The sequence below is a fragment of the Leptidea sinapis genome, chromosome 36 (genome assembly GCF_905404315.1).
Source record: "Leptidea sinapis chromosome 36, ilLepSina1.1, whole genome shotgun sequence".
Taxonomy (NCBI): domain Eukaryota; kingdom Metazoa; phylum Arthropoda; class Insecta; order Lepidoptera; family Pieridae; genus Leptidea; species Leptidea sinapis.
In genome coordinates this window covers 6,033,668-6,051,718 of record NC_066300.1, presented here as the reverse complement: position 1 = coordinate 6,051,718, position 18,051 = coordinate 6,033,668, and the positions used below count along the sequence as shown (strand labels likewise).

Below are 18,051 nucleotides of genomic sequence, written 5' to 3'. Positions count from 1 at the left end.
TTTGTAAAAATTAAAATAGGCACATTGAGTGTTTTTGATAGGATACGTAGGATCGTTCGAGTGACGTATCGCTCATAAATCTTGATAAGTCTTGTTCACCCCTCAGGTTATCAACTGTAAAGTAGATCCTGTAGATGAAACCACAACCTGAAGATGAAGTCCCAAAATGTTTTTCATAAATGAATTTTGACGGGAAAATATAATATATCGTATATTCAATCTGTGAAACTCTTACTCTTAGTCCGCAGTTAATCCACCATTTTTGGCAAATAAATAAAAATTACTAATGACCTCTCTAAATTCCCGGTAGAAGAAATAAAAAATAAATTTATGGTATTGATGACACGACCCTCAAACGGTTGGTTCAGTGGAAGAGCGCTCACAAGGAACGCGAGAGGTCGCGGTTCGAGTCCTGCGTCGTTCATAAATTTAGTTTACAAATTTAATTTGTGTAAGGATACTTTGTTATTGGTTTGCACCAATGTATTGATCACCAGGTTAACTGTTTGCTTTTTGTCCTCCTACACACATACAAGTTTTGGATTAATACATTTTCAGTTGAGGTTACGTTATATAACATTCAGCCAAAACGTGTGGGTTGAATATAAGACTTAGTTTGGAGTACTTTTGATACTTTTTTTTGTTTATGATAATAAGGGACGAGACGAGCAGGACGTTCAGCTGATGGTCATTGATACGCCCTGCCCATTACAATGCAGTGCCGCTCAGGATTCTAGAAAAACCCAAAAATTCTGAGCGGTACTACAATTGCGCTCGTCACCTTGAGACATAAGATGTTAAGTCTCAAATGCCCAGTAAATTCACTAGCTACGGCGCCCTTTAGACCGAAATACAGCAATGTTTACACATTACTGCTCCACGGCAGAAATAGTCGCCGTTGTGGTACCCATAATCTAGCAGGCATCCTGTGCAAAGGAGCCTCCCACTGGTGATGTTATATGTAAATAAAATATTATTGAAAACGATTGTGAGTGAAAATGCGTGAGGCTGTAAAAGGCACTGTTAAACAGCCTCTTTATTAGTGTATAAATTTTTCCTACAATCCGAATGCAATAATGAAAAGTGCACATCTGCAAATACATGTGTTTTTTCAGAGCCAAAATGCCGTTATAGACTTCCGAATCAGCCATTCGTTGTAGATTGCAACGTATGCTACTGTCAAACAGTCTTTAACATTGTGATCGCCAGGTGTACTCCACAACCGAACTGCGGTAACTGTTATTATAATTATAATTTTCTTGATTAAAGTAGCATGGTTTAATAATTACATTTTTAACAATACTGCCATTGATTTATATTTAGATCATTTATATGTCTAGATAGACTATGACAGCTGTAAAAAAGTGGGAAAAAATTGAGTATGGAACTAACTTCTATTTTGAGTAATTCACGCACATTAACTCAAAGTATCATACAAATGGTAAGTGTAGGACGTAGCTTGTCACGTACACTAAACTAATATTCCTGTTTTTATCGGTTGTCTAACAGCAAAAGACTCTATCGTGGCGTATAAATTATCTTAGGATTCATACTACTGAGATTCTAATATTTTGTCTGGAAAACTCTAATAATTGATACGAGCCTCTAATGAGCAATGCTTTCTTTACAAAATGTAAATCTCAATCTTACAAGGGAGGTGATGGAGATGGATGGTGAATGTTAGAGTAATATTTAATACAATTTAAGTTAAATTTTCAGAGCTGCCCTATCCGTCTGGCGGATCCTTCAGTAATGCAGAAAGCAGTGCAACAGCAATTGCTCAATCGAATACACTTGGAAGTGCACTATCTGACGCTTATGCTAACGCTGTTGCCCAAACAAACCTAGGCCAAAGCACAGCGTTTCCAGAAGCGGTCGCCAATACAGCTGCTAACTATCCCTTCCTTAATGGAATTTATCAGGGATACCCAGGTGCCCTGAGTGAAACTAATGCTGTAGCTACAGCTCAAGCAACATCAACAAGCGATGCTTACAATCCTTACATCCAATCCTATCCATATTATGGATATAACCAAGCAAATGCCATGTCCCAAGCTGAAGCAAGCTCCTATTACGGAAACAGTATGGCTTCTGCCAATTCTCAAGCTGATGCCAATTCGTACTATGGAGGCGGTATAGCTAATGCCCTGGCACAAGCAGATATTGGTGGATCAACAACATATCCGGCAAGCAATGCTTATAGTATCGCCGATGCTATGGCGAATGCCCAAGCGAATTCAATGTACCTTGGCCAACAGTATTCTGGACTTCAATACCCTTACTCCACAGGAGGGTATGATCAGGCCAATGCTCAGGCCCAAGCTGATGCATATGCTTCCCAATTATACTCGGATCTCTATCAATATCCGTCAAATAATTTACTATCTATGTACCAACCTGGAGCGGTAGGTGGGTGGGACTCAACTAACCCTTACGGCCAGTTAAGCGGAGGAAGTAGCGTGAGTAAGTATAATTTCAATCACTTATATTTTTGCATTAATAAATTAATATTTATAATTTTACTATTAACAATTATCCACGGAAAATTGCGACCGCAAAGATTTCACAAATTTAGTCGTACATCACCTCAAATGATATATTCACAGTCGAAGACAAAAAAAACATAATAAACTGATTAGAATTAACACATCAACGTAGCTAGTTTTTTAATGACTCAACAACGATTCAACCAACGAGCCAGCTGCCTTTCACAAGGGCTGTAGATGGTAGACTTCAGTTTGTAAGATACCCATAAATCTGTGGCATGATCAATAGCTTCACCAGCTAGGAAAATAACCTACACTCAAATAAGCTTGACCGTTGAATGCAAGCTAATAAAACTATAACACCGAACCTTTCAAGTAGTTAAACACTGACAGTTCCTATAAATAAAAGCTAAACCAATAGGAATAAAAGTCTATCAAATAGCAACAAACAAGCGCCATTTTCAGATGAAAACAAAAGCAAATTAACAAAACCACTCAGATCAGTTTAAGGGCGTAAATTACATTTACACAATTACCTGTGTTTAATCAACATCCCTTTCGGCTTCACTCAACCCTTACGACTAAATGTGTGTGTAAAGTCACAGAATATGCGGGCTCACCCCAAAATTCCATTAGTGGGGTGAATTTTACATGATTGTGACGAAATAAGCTTAAATTACTTACAGAAAAGATAACTTTAACATTTGACTGTATTATAAGGGTTTGGAAACAAAAGATTAATCAAAATAAAACGTAGTTAGTGTCTCCAGGATGATACGAAATATGTACATTAAAAAAAGCACGTACATCTTTCTAAAAGATCGGCCATGCTCATGTAATTCCTCTGATGTTGCAAGAGAAAGAGGCGGCAATAATCACTTCACATCAGGAGACACTTTTGTACTCCTTGTCCATAAGATATAATAAAATTTGTGTTTCTGTAAAACATTTTATAAATACTTTATAAACATTATATTAAATAAAACTTTACCGATCAACAACTTTATCAGAATGCATTACGGATAATAAACTCTCTGTTATGCTGTGACTTCCGCAGGTGCCCAGAGCTTAACACAAGTAGCGGCAGCATCGGGAAGACCACTTCTACGTTCTGGTAAGAAACAGATATTATAACACTACCTATAAAAACTTGTGTGTACTTATGTATGCAAGCAAGAAGTAATACTTCTGGTGCCTAACGAAGCAAAAATCATTAAAATGATTTATTCCTCGTGCTATTCTGCGTTTTTAGAAAGAACCATTTTGTAGAAATCTTGTGAAGATGGCTTTGACAATTAATTATTAATTAATAAATACGGTTGTATGGGCTTGAACCCTTTGCCTGTTCTAATAATGGACGAAGGAACCAAAAAAATATATAATGAATGACGCAAAGTTAGAAAATTTTAGGAACCAACATAAACCTTGTTTTATCATTTTATTATATTCTGTCCTCTATTTGATAGAATCTATCTGTATGTATTGTATCCACCAACATAATTCAACAATTCTGAAATGTTAATTATTGTTCCTACTTTTTACTTATTTTACTTTCTTATAAATTTATCTATATTTTAGTATAGTATATATTATGTGTGTATATATTTTTGACACTTTTCTTACCCTTTCTCTTTTGTTGTATTACAAATGGTTGCCTGGAAGAGATCACTATATAGTGATAAGGCCGCCATTTGCACCATATCGTGTAATTATGTATGTTAGTAGTTAAGTTATATTTTGTTAATGTGGTGTCAAAAAAGTGTAATAAATAAAAATAAAACCTTGGCTGAATGCGCATACAGTGTAGTGCCAAAAAAGAACATACATACTTTCAATGATATAGTTTGCTGAAAAAATAGGAACGTTCGAGTAATATCGCTGCATACACAAGTAGATCCCCTGTGGATTCTGACGACTTTTGTATTTATGAATTAAAAAATATATTACAAGACCAGATGGCGCACGGATCTCATGCAAATTATATTTAATCAAACTTCCGTGGGATCTACTGCGACTTAAGTTTTTTATATACAGCCTCCGCCGGGAATATATAACCATATCTTATATTCGTGCTTTGAATCGTGGCCTATCTTGAATTTCTTAGGTGATTTTTATCATAGTTATGACCTTAACTACTTCAGACATATTTAACAATAGGCTTATAAGTTATAACTGAATGTCAAACACTAGACAGCAAAAGAAATAGAGGTAGACAGCCTATGAGATGGGGAGACGACATCAAGAAAATAGCAGGGCAACTATGGATTCGTACAGCAAAAGACAGAATGGAATGGAAATCTTTGGAGGAGACCTTTGTCGGAGACATGCTGTTCCAAAGTAACAACCGATTACCGATAGTTATTAAAAGGCACATGTTAGTTAATAAATAATATTAAGAATATTTTATGTAACGTAGATCGTTTAATTGGTATCCAACCATCGGGCAAGTCACAAATTAGGATATCATCCCCACCATCTGGATGTGTGGCGTTCCTCCACAGTGCGGTTTTCAAGTAGGTTTCTTCCAAGTACTACAAAGCTGTGGAAAGAGCTTCCTTGCGCGGTGTTTCCGGGACGATACGACATGGGTACCTTCAAACAAAGCGCGTACACATTCCTTAAAGGCTTGCAAAGATCCTGTAACTCCTCTGGTGTTGCAAGAGAATGTGAGCGGCGGTGATCACTTAACACCAGGTGACCCGAGCGCTCGTTTGTCCTCCTTTTCCATAAAAAAAAATGATCTTGTGTATGGGCACTGTAGATTAGGGTCCTATTTAATGGCGGGAGTGTCCTATTTAATAAAAGTCCAATACATACGAGTATATCCTTCAATATGTATATCATTTAATCCCATTATAAGTGAACCGAACTATATGAGCTACAGACCGCTACTGAAAAAAAAATTAATTGATGGGAAAACAGTGGGGACAAATAGCTTCCTAAAGCATATTTGCATTTATTTTGACCCTACAGGCAATACAAGATTGAATCACGTTATCGAAATAGTACAGGATCCGAATAGGATTAGCGCCCTTTATCCATCCTTTATGTAAAAATATACTTATGAAAAAGTATCGCGAGTGAGTACGTTCTCTGACAAAACTATAGAATATAATTAATTAAAATTACAAAAATGATTTATTTCCTATATTGCGGACATTCGTTTAAGAGACGAGATTACTTTCGAAAGCATCAACCCTATATAATATGCTTACGTGAGGTTGGCCATTTTTATCCAGTTGCAAATCTGATATAGAATTACTGCAGATATTTTATTCAATTTCAAAGTTTACAGAAAGTTTCAGATACACTGTAGCATGTATAATATATTCTTTAGCATATTAAATTTGACATATTATAACACTTTTTATCCATGAAACAGATAGATCAAGAGCGTTTCCTATTCAGATCTTATACTATAATTTTCAATACATAGGTAATTCAATGTAGTCTACTCCGTCCTATATAATAGCTAAGTTGAGATAAAGTGCCAAACCGGATTTTTATTGACCCAAGCAACTGGATAAATTGCATTATAATTTTTAAAACCACAGGCGTCAAGATTTATTTTGAAGTGATGACTGCAATCGAATGTCAAAGATGAGCGAGACATATAGTTTGATTTTGTACTGTGGCAATTTAATGTCCATTATGTGTTTTAGGATAGAGCTCCACTAAGTAAATGATGGCATTTATAAACAACTAACTGATAACAGACTTGTCCGCTTTGAAGGACCGCTGTCGAAGTTCAAATGTTGTAGGAAAACAGTATTTCTTTGAAGATTTGTCTTGTCCCCTAATAATGACTTATTAAAATAATTTCGCAGGACCAGGCCTATGCAAGTATGATGGTGACAAATATCACCACAACTGCCAAGCCTGTTTCTGTTTCCGGGACAACACAGGAGGTCTCTTCACTCTATGCTTAGGGAACCCTTGCGGGAAAAAATAAAAAGTAAGTTTTGATTTGATATTAAGCATTTCACATAATTTTTCTTCTTATAGTGAGACGCATTGAGCTTTTTCTTTTGTGAGTACTGAATGAAACTAATTAAAGCTCGTTCAGCTAATCAGTCGACTAAGGGAAAGCGATCAGTCGGAGCAATATTAAACAGAGTAATTTACAGACAATAAAAATTATATAAATATTAATATTATATTATGTTTCGTAATATTGACCTAGCCTTAATGAAGTTTTGGCGTGTGGTCTTAAGAAAAATTTTAGTGTCGCTACTTACAGCAAGCGCACGAGTTAAATGCAGTCGGGGCCTGACGTAAAGAGCGGGAGCATCTCCTCCCGCTTTCCGCACGTCTTCCCTCGCGCGCCTGCAGTGTAGTGATGTCCGCCCTTGACAGTTATCGTTCGCTTACCGTGTTATCGCGTTAATACAAAAGTTTTTTGATTGTAATAATGTCTGTTTTTATTCATCACCACGATCGCACGAGAAATGACGAAAAATGTTTTCGACAATATGTGTGTTCAAGAAAGGCAGAACATAAATTTGATATTTAATTATTAGGTTAAATGGTAAATATGAAGCATTAAATTTATAAAACTTTCGTGAGCCATTATTAACTTATTTACTAATACGGCATTACTCATGTTTTATCGGTGTGGGTACCGACTAGTTTCGGACCATTCGGGGGTCCTTCATCAGGGTGAGTGTGGTGGGTTCGCGATAACGTCCTGCCTTTTACTGCGAACTTGGACTCGTAGCCTCATAGTGCGCGGCTGGACAGGGTGGCATTGCGGGGGGCGCCAGTGATGATGACGAGCACGGTATCACTGATACTATGTCACTATCGGTGTCAACGGGTGCACAAAATGTACTCACAATGACCACTACGTCATCATCGGCACTATGGGTCTTATTCCAAACCGCGTTTTGTAACACTGGTTTCCAAGTTCGTGAGTTATGCCGTAGTAGTAAATAACTTGAAGCACTGTTTAAATTTATCGACACACTCATTATTATGGTCATCAATTATAATTAGGTCACAGAACTATCGCATTCCTGAACTCTGCATTTAACTCGCGCGATATCTTTAGCTATGAGGGTTGTTAACATTGAATCACATCATAACAATAGCCTTAATAAGGGTGAATAAATATTTTAAAAAAATTCGTTAATATGGTAACAGTCATGTTTGATAAATAGGCTGTTGCACTATTATTTACCAGCGAGAGGCTCCTTTGCACCGGATGCTGGCTAAATTATGGGTACCAAAACGGCGCCTATTTCTGCCGTGAAGCAGTATGTGTAAACATTACTGTTTCGGTTTGAAGGGCGCCGTAGCTAGTGAAATCATTGGGCAAATGAGACTTAACATCTTATGACTCAAGGAGACGAGCGCAGTTGTAGTGCCGCTCAGAATTTTTAAGGTTTTTCAAGAATCCTGAGCGACACTACATTGTAATGGGCAGGGTGTATCAATTACCATCAGCTGAACGTCCTGCTCGTCTGGTTTATTTTATTGGCCCTTGGCCCTTATTTTGATAAAAAAAATATATTCGCCTGCACTGCTGTGCATATAATATAATAAACAAATTGTAAATTATATTTAATATTGAACTGGTCAAGAAATTCATCCATTATGAAAACTACATCACATTCTCCAGTATAGCCTTAGTCGACGACGTTTGAGTCCATATTTACTTTTCTCTCAGTTACAGTAATGCAAATACCGTTTTTTTTTCTTTGTTCTATTAGACTATTTTCTATTAGAGAAAAAGTTCAATAAACGTTTTAGATGTATGTGGATGAGGGTAGTTTGAGAACATGTTATTATTTGATATTAGTTTCAAACTAATTTTAGGTATTTACCTATTTACATATTATAATTATTATCTTCTATTTTGTTAACTTATCTTCAAAAATTAGAAAAAGCAAGTAAAATACGTAAACATATCGACCATATTTACGGTTAATTTACTTCAAAATCATACTTACGACACGAGATAGTTTTAACTAACGCAGAATATGACTATATACTAAAAATTTGGAATTGACTCGTTGGTAAATATACCAACTAAACATAGTACTATTTTTATCACAGTGTGTTTTCGTTAATGGAAGAGGAGGTGGGCAAACTTACGGGTCACCTGAGGGTATGTCATCACTGGAGCACAAAAGCGTTGCTGACCTTCATCATCATCATCATCGTCATCAGACAGAAGACGCCCACTGCTGGACAAAGGCCTTCCCCAAACATCTCCACGACGATTGTCCTGCGCTGCCCTCATCCGGCGATCTTGACCAGATCATCGGTCCATCTTGTGGGGTGCCTACTAACACTGTGCCTTCCGGTACGTGGTCGTATTTCTTACCCACCGGCCATCTATCCGTCAAACTAGTTTTCCTGCCCACTGTCACGTCAGTTTCGTAATCATATGGGCTATGTCAGTGGCTTTGGTTCTGCTACGGATCTTATCATTTCTGAGCTGCAGACCATATAAGACCATAAATGTGAAAATTAAAATCATTAATATTTTTTTTTCTTTCAGATATACGGTAATACTAATAGAAGACCATGAGGCAAGTTAACGGACTCCGACTAAGTTAAGTTTTTATATAATGTTGTGAGCAAGATGTGATGGAACACGCTTTATTTTTAATAAAAGCCTACAAAGCCGTGCTACCGTTTTTTGTCTTAACAAAATACTTATGAAATATTATAAATCATTTTCATCATCTTATAAGAGCTAAAAATCGCTTAGCATTGGATTTTAATATATTTTTTCTTCCCGCTAAACTACGTTAGCAATCGAATTGTATATAATTTTTCTGCCCGCAAATGTTTACGTAATAAATTGCGCACGTTACGCCCAGTTGTCACATCAGTGCTGAGGCACTCTCTGAGAAAGTGTCGTATAAAACATAATGTCTGAATTTTATACGGCTCAACTACTTAAGTGAGTTGCAGATGTCAGCTATTTTTCCTTTATACGGTACACTATGGGTCATCGGTCATCGTTTTTGTTTTATTTCATACCTGAATGATTTGAAATTTAGCTTAGTTATTAATTCCAATCTAAAAATATTTACTCAACATCTCACCATTACTTTTATTATGAAAATAAACCAAGTCAACAGTCTTTGTAGTCAACCCAAATGTTTTTAAGAATACCCTCAATTTTATTACTGACCGCTCATGTACTAACCAGTAATATGTATGATAGACAAATGTTATTTATTTTCTCGTAGAACTGTTAAAAAATGTTTTTCATAAGTTAAGTTATTATATACGCTTTTATGTATTGAAGTAACTGTAAAAAACAATGTATCTGGAAGTAACTAGTATTATAATACAGGCCCGAACTAGTTTAATGCTAGTGACAACTAAAATAATATAAAATATTTTAACTAACTATTAGAAACACTACTTATGTAAAACTAGAATTACTTTCGCCTTACGCTTATTTCTTGTGATAACATTCATATAACGTCTTCACAGCTATAATATTATGTTTTTTTTTTTTTTTATCTTTGTATTACTACAAAACCTATACCCAAAAGGATGTAAGTACTCGTAATAAGAAGCAGGTCTGCCTAAGTAAAAATGGAAATGAATGAATTAAATGAAGCGAAACTCTCTAAGAAGAAAGCACTCAAATCAGCAATCAGCAATTAACTCGATTGTGTGAAAAGTGCAGTCATTGATAGATTGACAGATGACGGCTATAATCTTGTAAAAAACAGATATAGCCGAACTCCACTACGTTTTAAGCAACTGTTCGCTTTCAAACTTAGCCTGATTATACTTCAATGCCAATCGCCATAGAGCTGTACTTACTACTATTTCAAACTTATGTCAAATGCTGCACGTTTCATACTAAACAAAATTTTAATTTTTACTTAGGCAGTGCCTTTGCAAGATTTCTATTGGTCAGCTACTATTTATATGATAGACTTTGGGTCATTTATTCGTCTAGGTAGTGAAACGTTTTAAAATCGTTACGTGTTTCAATATATAATTCGACTTAATCGGACTTATTACTAACGCGCAAATCGTGTGTGTGATGAGAAAGCTCATGGTCGCTCACTGGGCAATGGAGAGGGCTATGCTCGGAGTTTCCCTGCGAAATCGAATCAGAAATGAGGAGATTTGTAGGAGAGCCAATGTCAATGATATAGCCCAAATGATTGCGAAACCGATAAGGCAGTGGCAGGTTACATAATTCAGCGGACAGATTGCCGTTGGGCCAGTAAAGTTCTCGAATTGCGACCACGTACCGGAAGACGCAGTGTTGGTAGGCCCCCCATATGATGGACTGACGATCTGGTCAAGATCGCCGGAATGCGTTGGATGAGGGCAGAGCAGGATCGATCTTCTTGGAGATCTTTGGGGGAGAGCTTTGTCCAGCAGTGGACGTCTTCCAGCTGATGATGAAGATATTGTGCGTTAAACTACAGCGACCGCCTGGTCAGAACCGGTTTAATTCACTATACAGCCGCTTCAGGCCAGAAGGCTCGCGTGCAGCGCGGGCCGACCCACAAAATCACAATAGACTGTAAGAGCTGTGAAAACGTCGAATAAAATTGAGGTTGACAGTTAATCTCTATTTTGAGCAATGCATTCACACTAATACAATGTGTAATACCGCGAGTGTACGACGTAGGTTATCACGCGCACTAAAGTAATAAGTCTGGCCTGTTTCTATCAGTTGTCTAGGAGCAAAAGGCTCTGCCTAGACGTATAATTTATCGAAGGCATTTTCAATAAACCATAAAAATATATGTAGTAAAGTTATTACTTTAGATGTGGCGATTGAAGCAAACGTAGTTCGAAAATGTTGTGCAATGTTCAAACTAGCAACCGTATGGAATTTTATTTCAATATTTAATGGTATTTATATACGTTTATCTTTATCAAATCAATTATGACGAATGAGCACTTGATGCCTTAGATTAAGGATTAGTCTCCGCTGCGCTCCAGCTAGATACCGCATTATCTAAGAACAATATATTTTTTATTACGGCAACTATTAGATGCTTGTGTGCATCTTGGCAATTACATTTCAAATTTAGTAACGTACGCTTCGTTTTATTTTACATTGAAATTAATAAAACACAAAATACTTACTGATGATATGTGATTCCAGTGTCTTTGTTATTTATTTTAGTATTATTTTTACAAAGTTTTTTCAGGCTTTTTATTTTTAATTATTAGCAAAGTGTGTATGTGCAAATTGTTCGAGACTGGCTCGAGTACGCCCACTTCGGCGTAGTATTAGCTGTCGCACTTTGGCGCGTTTTTACCGCACGCGTAGCCGACGCTCTCTCGGACCAATCCTTAATCTGAGTGCATAGCTATGATTTTTTAAGAGGCAGCCACTGTAAGATTATTTTTTTAATCTTTACAATATTTTCTCCGTTAATAGTCTCAAAGCAAACTCAAAAGTACTTTAATTAAAAATCTCTATTTCTTTTTATATCGTCTGTTCAGGGTATAAGGCTTATATCGGTAAAGTATTTCTGATACTTTCTTTGTCTGCTGGTTAGTTAATTATACAAAATCTTAACACACTTTGTTGGAGTGACTAAAGAAAGCCGTTTCAATTTAACAGACAATTATTTTAGGTAAAAGTTTATCCCCAATATCTTACATGTACTCGATCCTATCGATTATTCATAATTTAAACAATATGTTATGTTTTTAAAGTGATGACTCTCACTTCTAGGATTGATACACAAATAAAATTTTCAAAAACAAAATTTAATGAATGATGCGGGCCTCGAACCCACAACCTCCGACGTTCCGTGCCGGTGCTCTTACCAACTGAGCTAACCGTTCGAGTAACGCCTCGCTATAAAATCCTGTTTGCTTTGTTCAACTCTCAGGTTGTGGCTGGTTAGAGCACCGGCACGGAACGCCGGAGGTCGTGGGTTAGAGTCCCGCATCGTTCATAAAATTTTGTTTTTCAAATTTTATTTGTGTATTTATAATTTATTAAATAAATAGATTCCGCGATGATGAGAACGACTTTTTTGAAGAATTTTTACATCAAATCCTACCTCTAATAATACCTCCAATTACATTCTATACATACAGACAAATCACGTCGTATAAAAAACACACGATAAATGCGATAAATTACACCGTAATAAGCGTCGACTGCTATATCTATACATTGTAGCATTTAATCCAGTTGTTTAAAATATTATTGGTCAATAAGCAGCAATGTATAACATTTATTTAGTTCAGATTTGATTCGGACAGTGACAGTTGACACGACTAAGGGGAAAAGTGTGCTTATATTGTCTTTAAGCACACTTTTGCCGTTCCGCTATCAGACTGCGAATAAAAGTGTCCTTATATATATATATATATATATATTGAACACCTCAATAAAAATATTTCTCGCACGCACAAAATCATCAAATAAGCATAATTTCCCGAGTGAGTTACACTACTTTACATCCACACATTCACTCACTCACACACACACACACATACACACACACACAATTAATTGTAAATTGTAAAATTTGGTTCTCAATCATTTCTGTTTATTTCTATATTGTTTACTAAATAAAATGTATCTGCTAAGGAAGTTGCGAGATATTCCCAATACAAGTGTCCTAAGACAACTTACTGGGAAGTCTCAACCACTAAAAAAATGTATATGTAATCTTTGAAATAAACAAAATTTATTAAAAAAATTATTATATTTATTAGACTATTAACAAAACATGATGCGAAAATTTTCTGCATTGTTAATACTTAGTATAATTATTAAGATTTATCTGTCAGTTAAGATTTCTGTACTAAATGAAAGCAACGAATAAAACTTACGAGTGTTATTACTTACAAGTCGCCCGCGGATATACCCGCGAATGATAGGAGTGAGTAACAAACGAACAATAAGAAAAACAAAAAGACAAAAAATAGAATTTTATCTAGGTAATGACTTATTTAAAATGCGACGACCTTATAAACTTCTGATGATGTAAAAATAGAATGCAAACGCAGCGCTGGACAAAGAAAGAAAGTGTGGCTCTGAAAGACCCGGAATTGGACAAATATCAATAAAATTGAAGATCTGTTTCTCATTGCTCAAAACAGTTCTAACATCGCTCTGCTGACCCTGAGCGGAGAGGCAGACGGAGAGAAAGATAGAGACAAACACATTTTAACAGCATTTTATTTTCGTTTCTGTATTATAACAATTATGGTGGCCAACTGTGGTGGAGTGCTCCCGCAATGCTACAAGCCGCCAAAAGTGGAGAAACATAGCACGGGAGGCAGTGCGACCCAAAACTAAGAAGACCAACGATTACTAACGTCGCAATATCTTAGCGGCCACGACTACTCTGCCAAGCGGGAACGATTGGGAAGAATTATATTAATGCACGCGGATTAGCAGTTGGGGGGAGCTTTTTCTAACGTCTTACTTCACAAAAAACTTTAGTGATAGTTACCTAACAGGCTATCCTATACTATTTATGCCTTATGAATCTGACTATCCGAGGAGTAAACAAATAAAAAGCTATTTATCTTTATAATACTAGCATTAAGATATGAATGCAGAAAGAGAGATGAAGATGTTCAGGTGGGCAGGTGGTGTAACTAGGCTGGATCAGGTCAGAAACATACACATAAGAGGCACCTTTAAAGTAAGACATATCCCAGATAAACTGCAGGAGAGCCGTCTGCGGTGGTATGGACACGTTATGAGGCGACCATACAACCACTTGAGCAGAAAAGTGTTAGATATAGTAACTAAACCTCGAGGACGAGGAAGACCCCGAATCACATGGATGTGTATAGTAAATAAGAACCTGAAAGAAGCGCACATAAACAAAGAAACGACCTAGGACCGAACCAACTGGAGACACACGATACGGAGGGCCGACCCCAAATAAAATGGGAAAAGGCCAGACCAAGAAGAGAATGATGACCTTAAAATAAAATAGAACGTATAAACGAAGGCTGATTTTACAAAATGCTTTCAGCAGTAGGACGCAATTGTACTACAAGTTTACTTTAAATAGGGAAGGGAATCTTTTTTACAAAAAAGGGATCCCTGCGCAAACTATATATTTTTTTAAAGAAAAGGAGAACAAACTGGCGTACATGGGCTCACTCCTCTTGGTAAGGAGTTATCGCGGCCCACAGTTTCTTGTAATTCCAGAGAAACAACAAGACCGTTTCTGACCTTATACACGAACATATTCGAAAATCGATAACACATTGTTACCTGGCAAGCCTGCACCGGTTGCACCGTAATGAGAGACAACTATTTAACCTTTTCAGCCGCAGATGCTTTTATAAAATAGGTAAACATCGGATTTAATTCTGTTTGCAGCACTTTGCTTTTATAAATTACATTTTCTACTTCTTATATTATAAGATTTTGAGACCGAAGTCAAGCCACTAGTGTTTTATAAGCATGAATTTAATAAGTCAAGCATTTCTCCGTATTTTCAGTATGCAGTGGTCAAGTATCTACCCATCCATTTGGGTTAGAAGACTATAACGTGGCTACAATAGGTGCCTTTGGAGACGCCGAGCATAGAGGAGTTCGGTGGTACGATGATAAACACTCATCAAACGAAAAAGCGAGTAATTTGAAGTCTAGCGCTACGTTAGATAGCAGGTATATATCGATGTACTAAAAATGTAACAAATTGTTTAGACTCCAACAACTTAACTCGTAAATATCATACATTATAATCGAACATAATTTTCGCGAAGTGTAGAGTAGTATAGTGGCAGTGGGCAGGGCACATAGTTCGACGGCCAGATGGCCGGTGGGGCAGAAAAGGAAGGTCCTCGAATGGCGACCACGTACCGGAAGACGCTGTTTTGGTGGGCCCCCCCACAAGATCTGGATGCGTTGGAGGAGGGCAGCGCAGGACCGATCGTCGTGGAAATCTTTGGGGGAGGCCTTTGTCCAGCAGTGGACGTCTTTCCGGCTGATGATGATGACAGAGTATTATTTAACTATATCGAATACTATTGTATTATCAAAATAAGAAAATAATCTAAGCCTCACCAAAACGCGATAGGTGATTGTAATGAATATTCATCAAAGTAATTACTAGTTACTTACTAGATAACTTTTGAAATGAAACCATTTTAAGGCTTGCTTAACAATTTATTTTGTGCGTATTTGAATCAGTAAAGGTAATATCGGTTTGAGTCGACAAAGGAGCGCGATTGGTAATTATTATTATAATTTAATTATATAATATATTAATAATGTTATAACTTCATTAATATAAACAAAAAATATTTGTATTTTATATCGACTTCAAACAAGGACGAAGTTCTAAATTATATATGTTATTTTTTTATGATTGTTAACTTTCGACTGGGTGAACCGATTCCAAAAATAACAATAATCGTTACTAGAATAAGATTAATTGATTAGATTGTATAAAATACGCAATTATTTTTCATACTTCTTAGTGCATATTATACCTATTGTTTTGGGATAATTTTTTTGAAGTCAAAACTCAAACATCTACATCACTTCACTCTATACTAGAGGCCGAATTTCATGGTTTCGAAAAACAGAAAAAGATAATCAGTAGTTTTACTCAAAAGCGAGGCGCCATAAGTAGAATAACGAATATAATAGTTGTATAGATTATATTAGTAGATATAAAGTATTTTAAAAAAAAAAGTATTTTCATTTATTTTTAGTTCTATTTCGAGTGGATCCTATGTATCTTCCAGTTTATCGTCCGAAGCGTCTTCTATTGAAAGTAGCGAGAAAAAATTAATGTAAGTTGCGTTGACAAAGACGGTATAATTCAAATTTTTACGACTATATCTAATGTAAGGCTTTTTTCAAAGCCTTAATAATAAATTAAACTCGTTATAAGATACACTTATAAACGTGAGTGTAAGTTATACAATTTTTTTAAATGATTTTGATTTTAATGAACTTGAATTGCTCGTTTAAGAAATTAAGAAATATGTGAAATCACATAGGACGAAGGCGTATCGTCAATGCACCCCATGCCCTCATGACATGCTGAAGAGTTACAATAATCTGGGAGTTAAGTGGATATGTGGAGCCTATCAGCGTGCCAGGAGATCCTTCAAGAGCGAATGCATGATGAGATACAGAAACTGCCAGGATGGAACTAGTAACTATTAGTTATTTTTGAGCTGCTGTTATATAACTCCATAGTGCGGTTTTGAAGGAAATTTCTTCCACTTACAATCAAGCTGTGGAATGATACGACAGGGGTACATTCGAAAAAGCGCATATACCTTTCCAAAACAGCGCCCAGTAATTCCTCTGGTGTTTCAAGAGAAGGTGGGCAGCGGTGATCACTTAACATCATGTGACCCGTACGGTCGTTTGTGCAGGACAAACGAGCATTTGTTTTTATTATAAAACAAAACAAGTTGTTTCTTCTTTAAAAAAAACACAAAAATAGCAAGATTTATGCACAATGTAGGTAACGTTTGGCTTAGCGGTACACCTGTTGGGTTAAAAGGGTTGGAGGCGTAATATTCAGAGGCGTGAGATTGATTCCACATTTTCCATAAATAATTAAACAAATTAATTCTTGCATAATTATCTTAATTACCTAGCATATTCCTTATCACATAGCAGCTATATAGGTACCACAGCGGTACCTATTTCTGCCTCCAAGCAATAGTTTGCATGCACAACTTGTTCCGTTTTGAATGGTGCCGTAGGTATTGAAAAACTGTGCCACAACCTTGCCTTATTGGTATTGTCGCTTCTTGCATTGAAAAAAAAAAACTATAGTACTTTTTGCAGTTACATTGCCTTTTACTAATGCCCATGGGCCATAATTGCCCACATGGTATTAACGAATTTATCTGACCAAATACAGTGATATTGTGAAGTATGTGGAAACGCTTCAAAAATGACCCGTGGCGTAGTAAGCCTCTTCTGGTGCGACAACACAGTAACGGCTATTTATTATTTGTTTGTAAAGATTTATTTATTTATATTAAGATTCTATTTTAACTAAACTTTATCCAGAAACTCAGAAGCAATTGAACAAGCTAATGTTTACCCGAATAATTTCATATTTTCAGTGTTTGTTAAGGTGTCAGAGAGAAGATGTGCCAACAACAGTTACCACGGAAGACACTGGTTCTACATCTATAAAGTTTAATTAAAATAATGTTTTTATGACAATATGTTGTTTGAGAAAGAATAAAACTAATGGACATCACTGTTGTCAGGTGTTTTGTTGTTATTTTATTAAAGTGAAAATTTTATTACATCGCCTCAAACGCTTTCATCGATCTATCGCATGTCGCATGACCGCGGGCCGCGGAGGAAGAGTGAACTTTCAGTAATCATTCAACTACTGCTTTCAAGTCAGGTTGGCAGAGTAGTCTAAGTTGATTGAGTTACAGTCTACATTATAATATATTTTTTTATCAGATATTCCTCTTAATAATTCCAACATTAAATATTTTTATATTTCTGACGTTGTATACCTACATATAGACAAATTTTGGATGTATAGAACTTCGTAAAAAAAGCTGAAATATGGAACATGCCACAAATTACACCATTACTTTCAATGCAATGTATTTACATTGCAGCATTCACTCCAAT

The 18,051-nt window shown here is 36.2% G+C and overlaps 2 protein-coding genes across 2 annotated transcripts in view; one reads left to right on the top strand and one right to left on the bottom strand.

Moving 5' to 3' along the window:
• Positions 1 to 18,051, bottom strand: part of LOC126975575 (dystrophin, isoforms A/C/F/G/H) — a 657,038-nt gene that overhangs the window by 281,685 nt on the left and 357,302 nt on the right. The window lies entirely within an intron of this gene.
• Positions 11,163 to 17,664, top strand: LOC126975584 (uncharacterized). The gene is made up of 5 exons (XM_050823533.1): positions 11,163 to 11,333; positions 14,919 to 15,087; positions 16,140 to 16,220; positions 16,431 to 16,588; positions 17,520 to 17,664. Exons 1-5 carry the CDS (start codon positions 11,288 to 11,290, stop codon positions 17,597 to 17,599), a joined length of 534 nt encoding a protein of 177 aa, XP_050679490.1. The 5' UTR covers positions 11,163 to 11,287; the 3' UTR covers positions 17,600 to 17,664.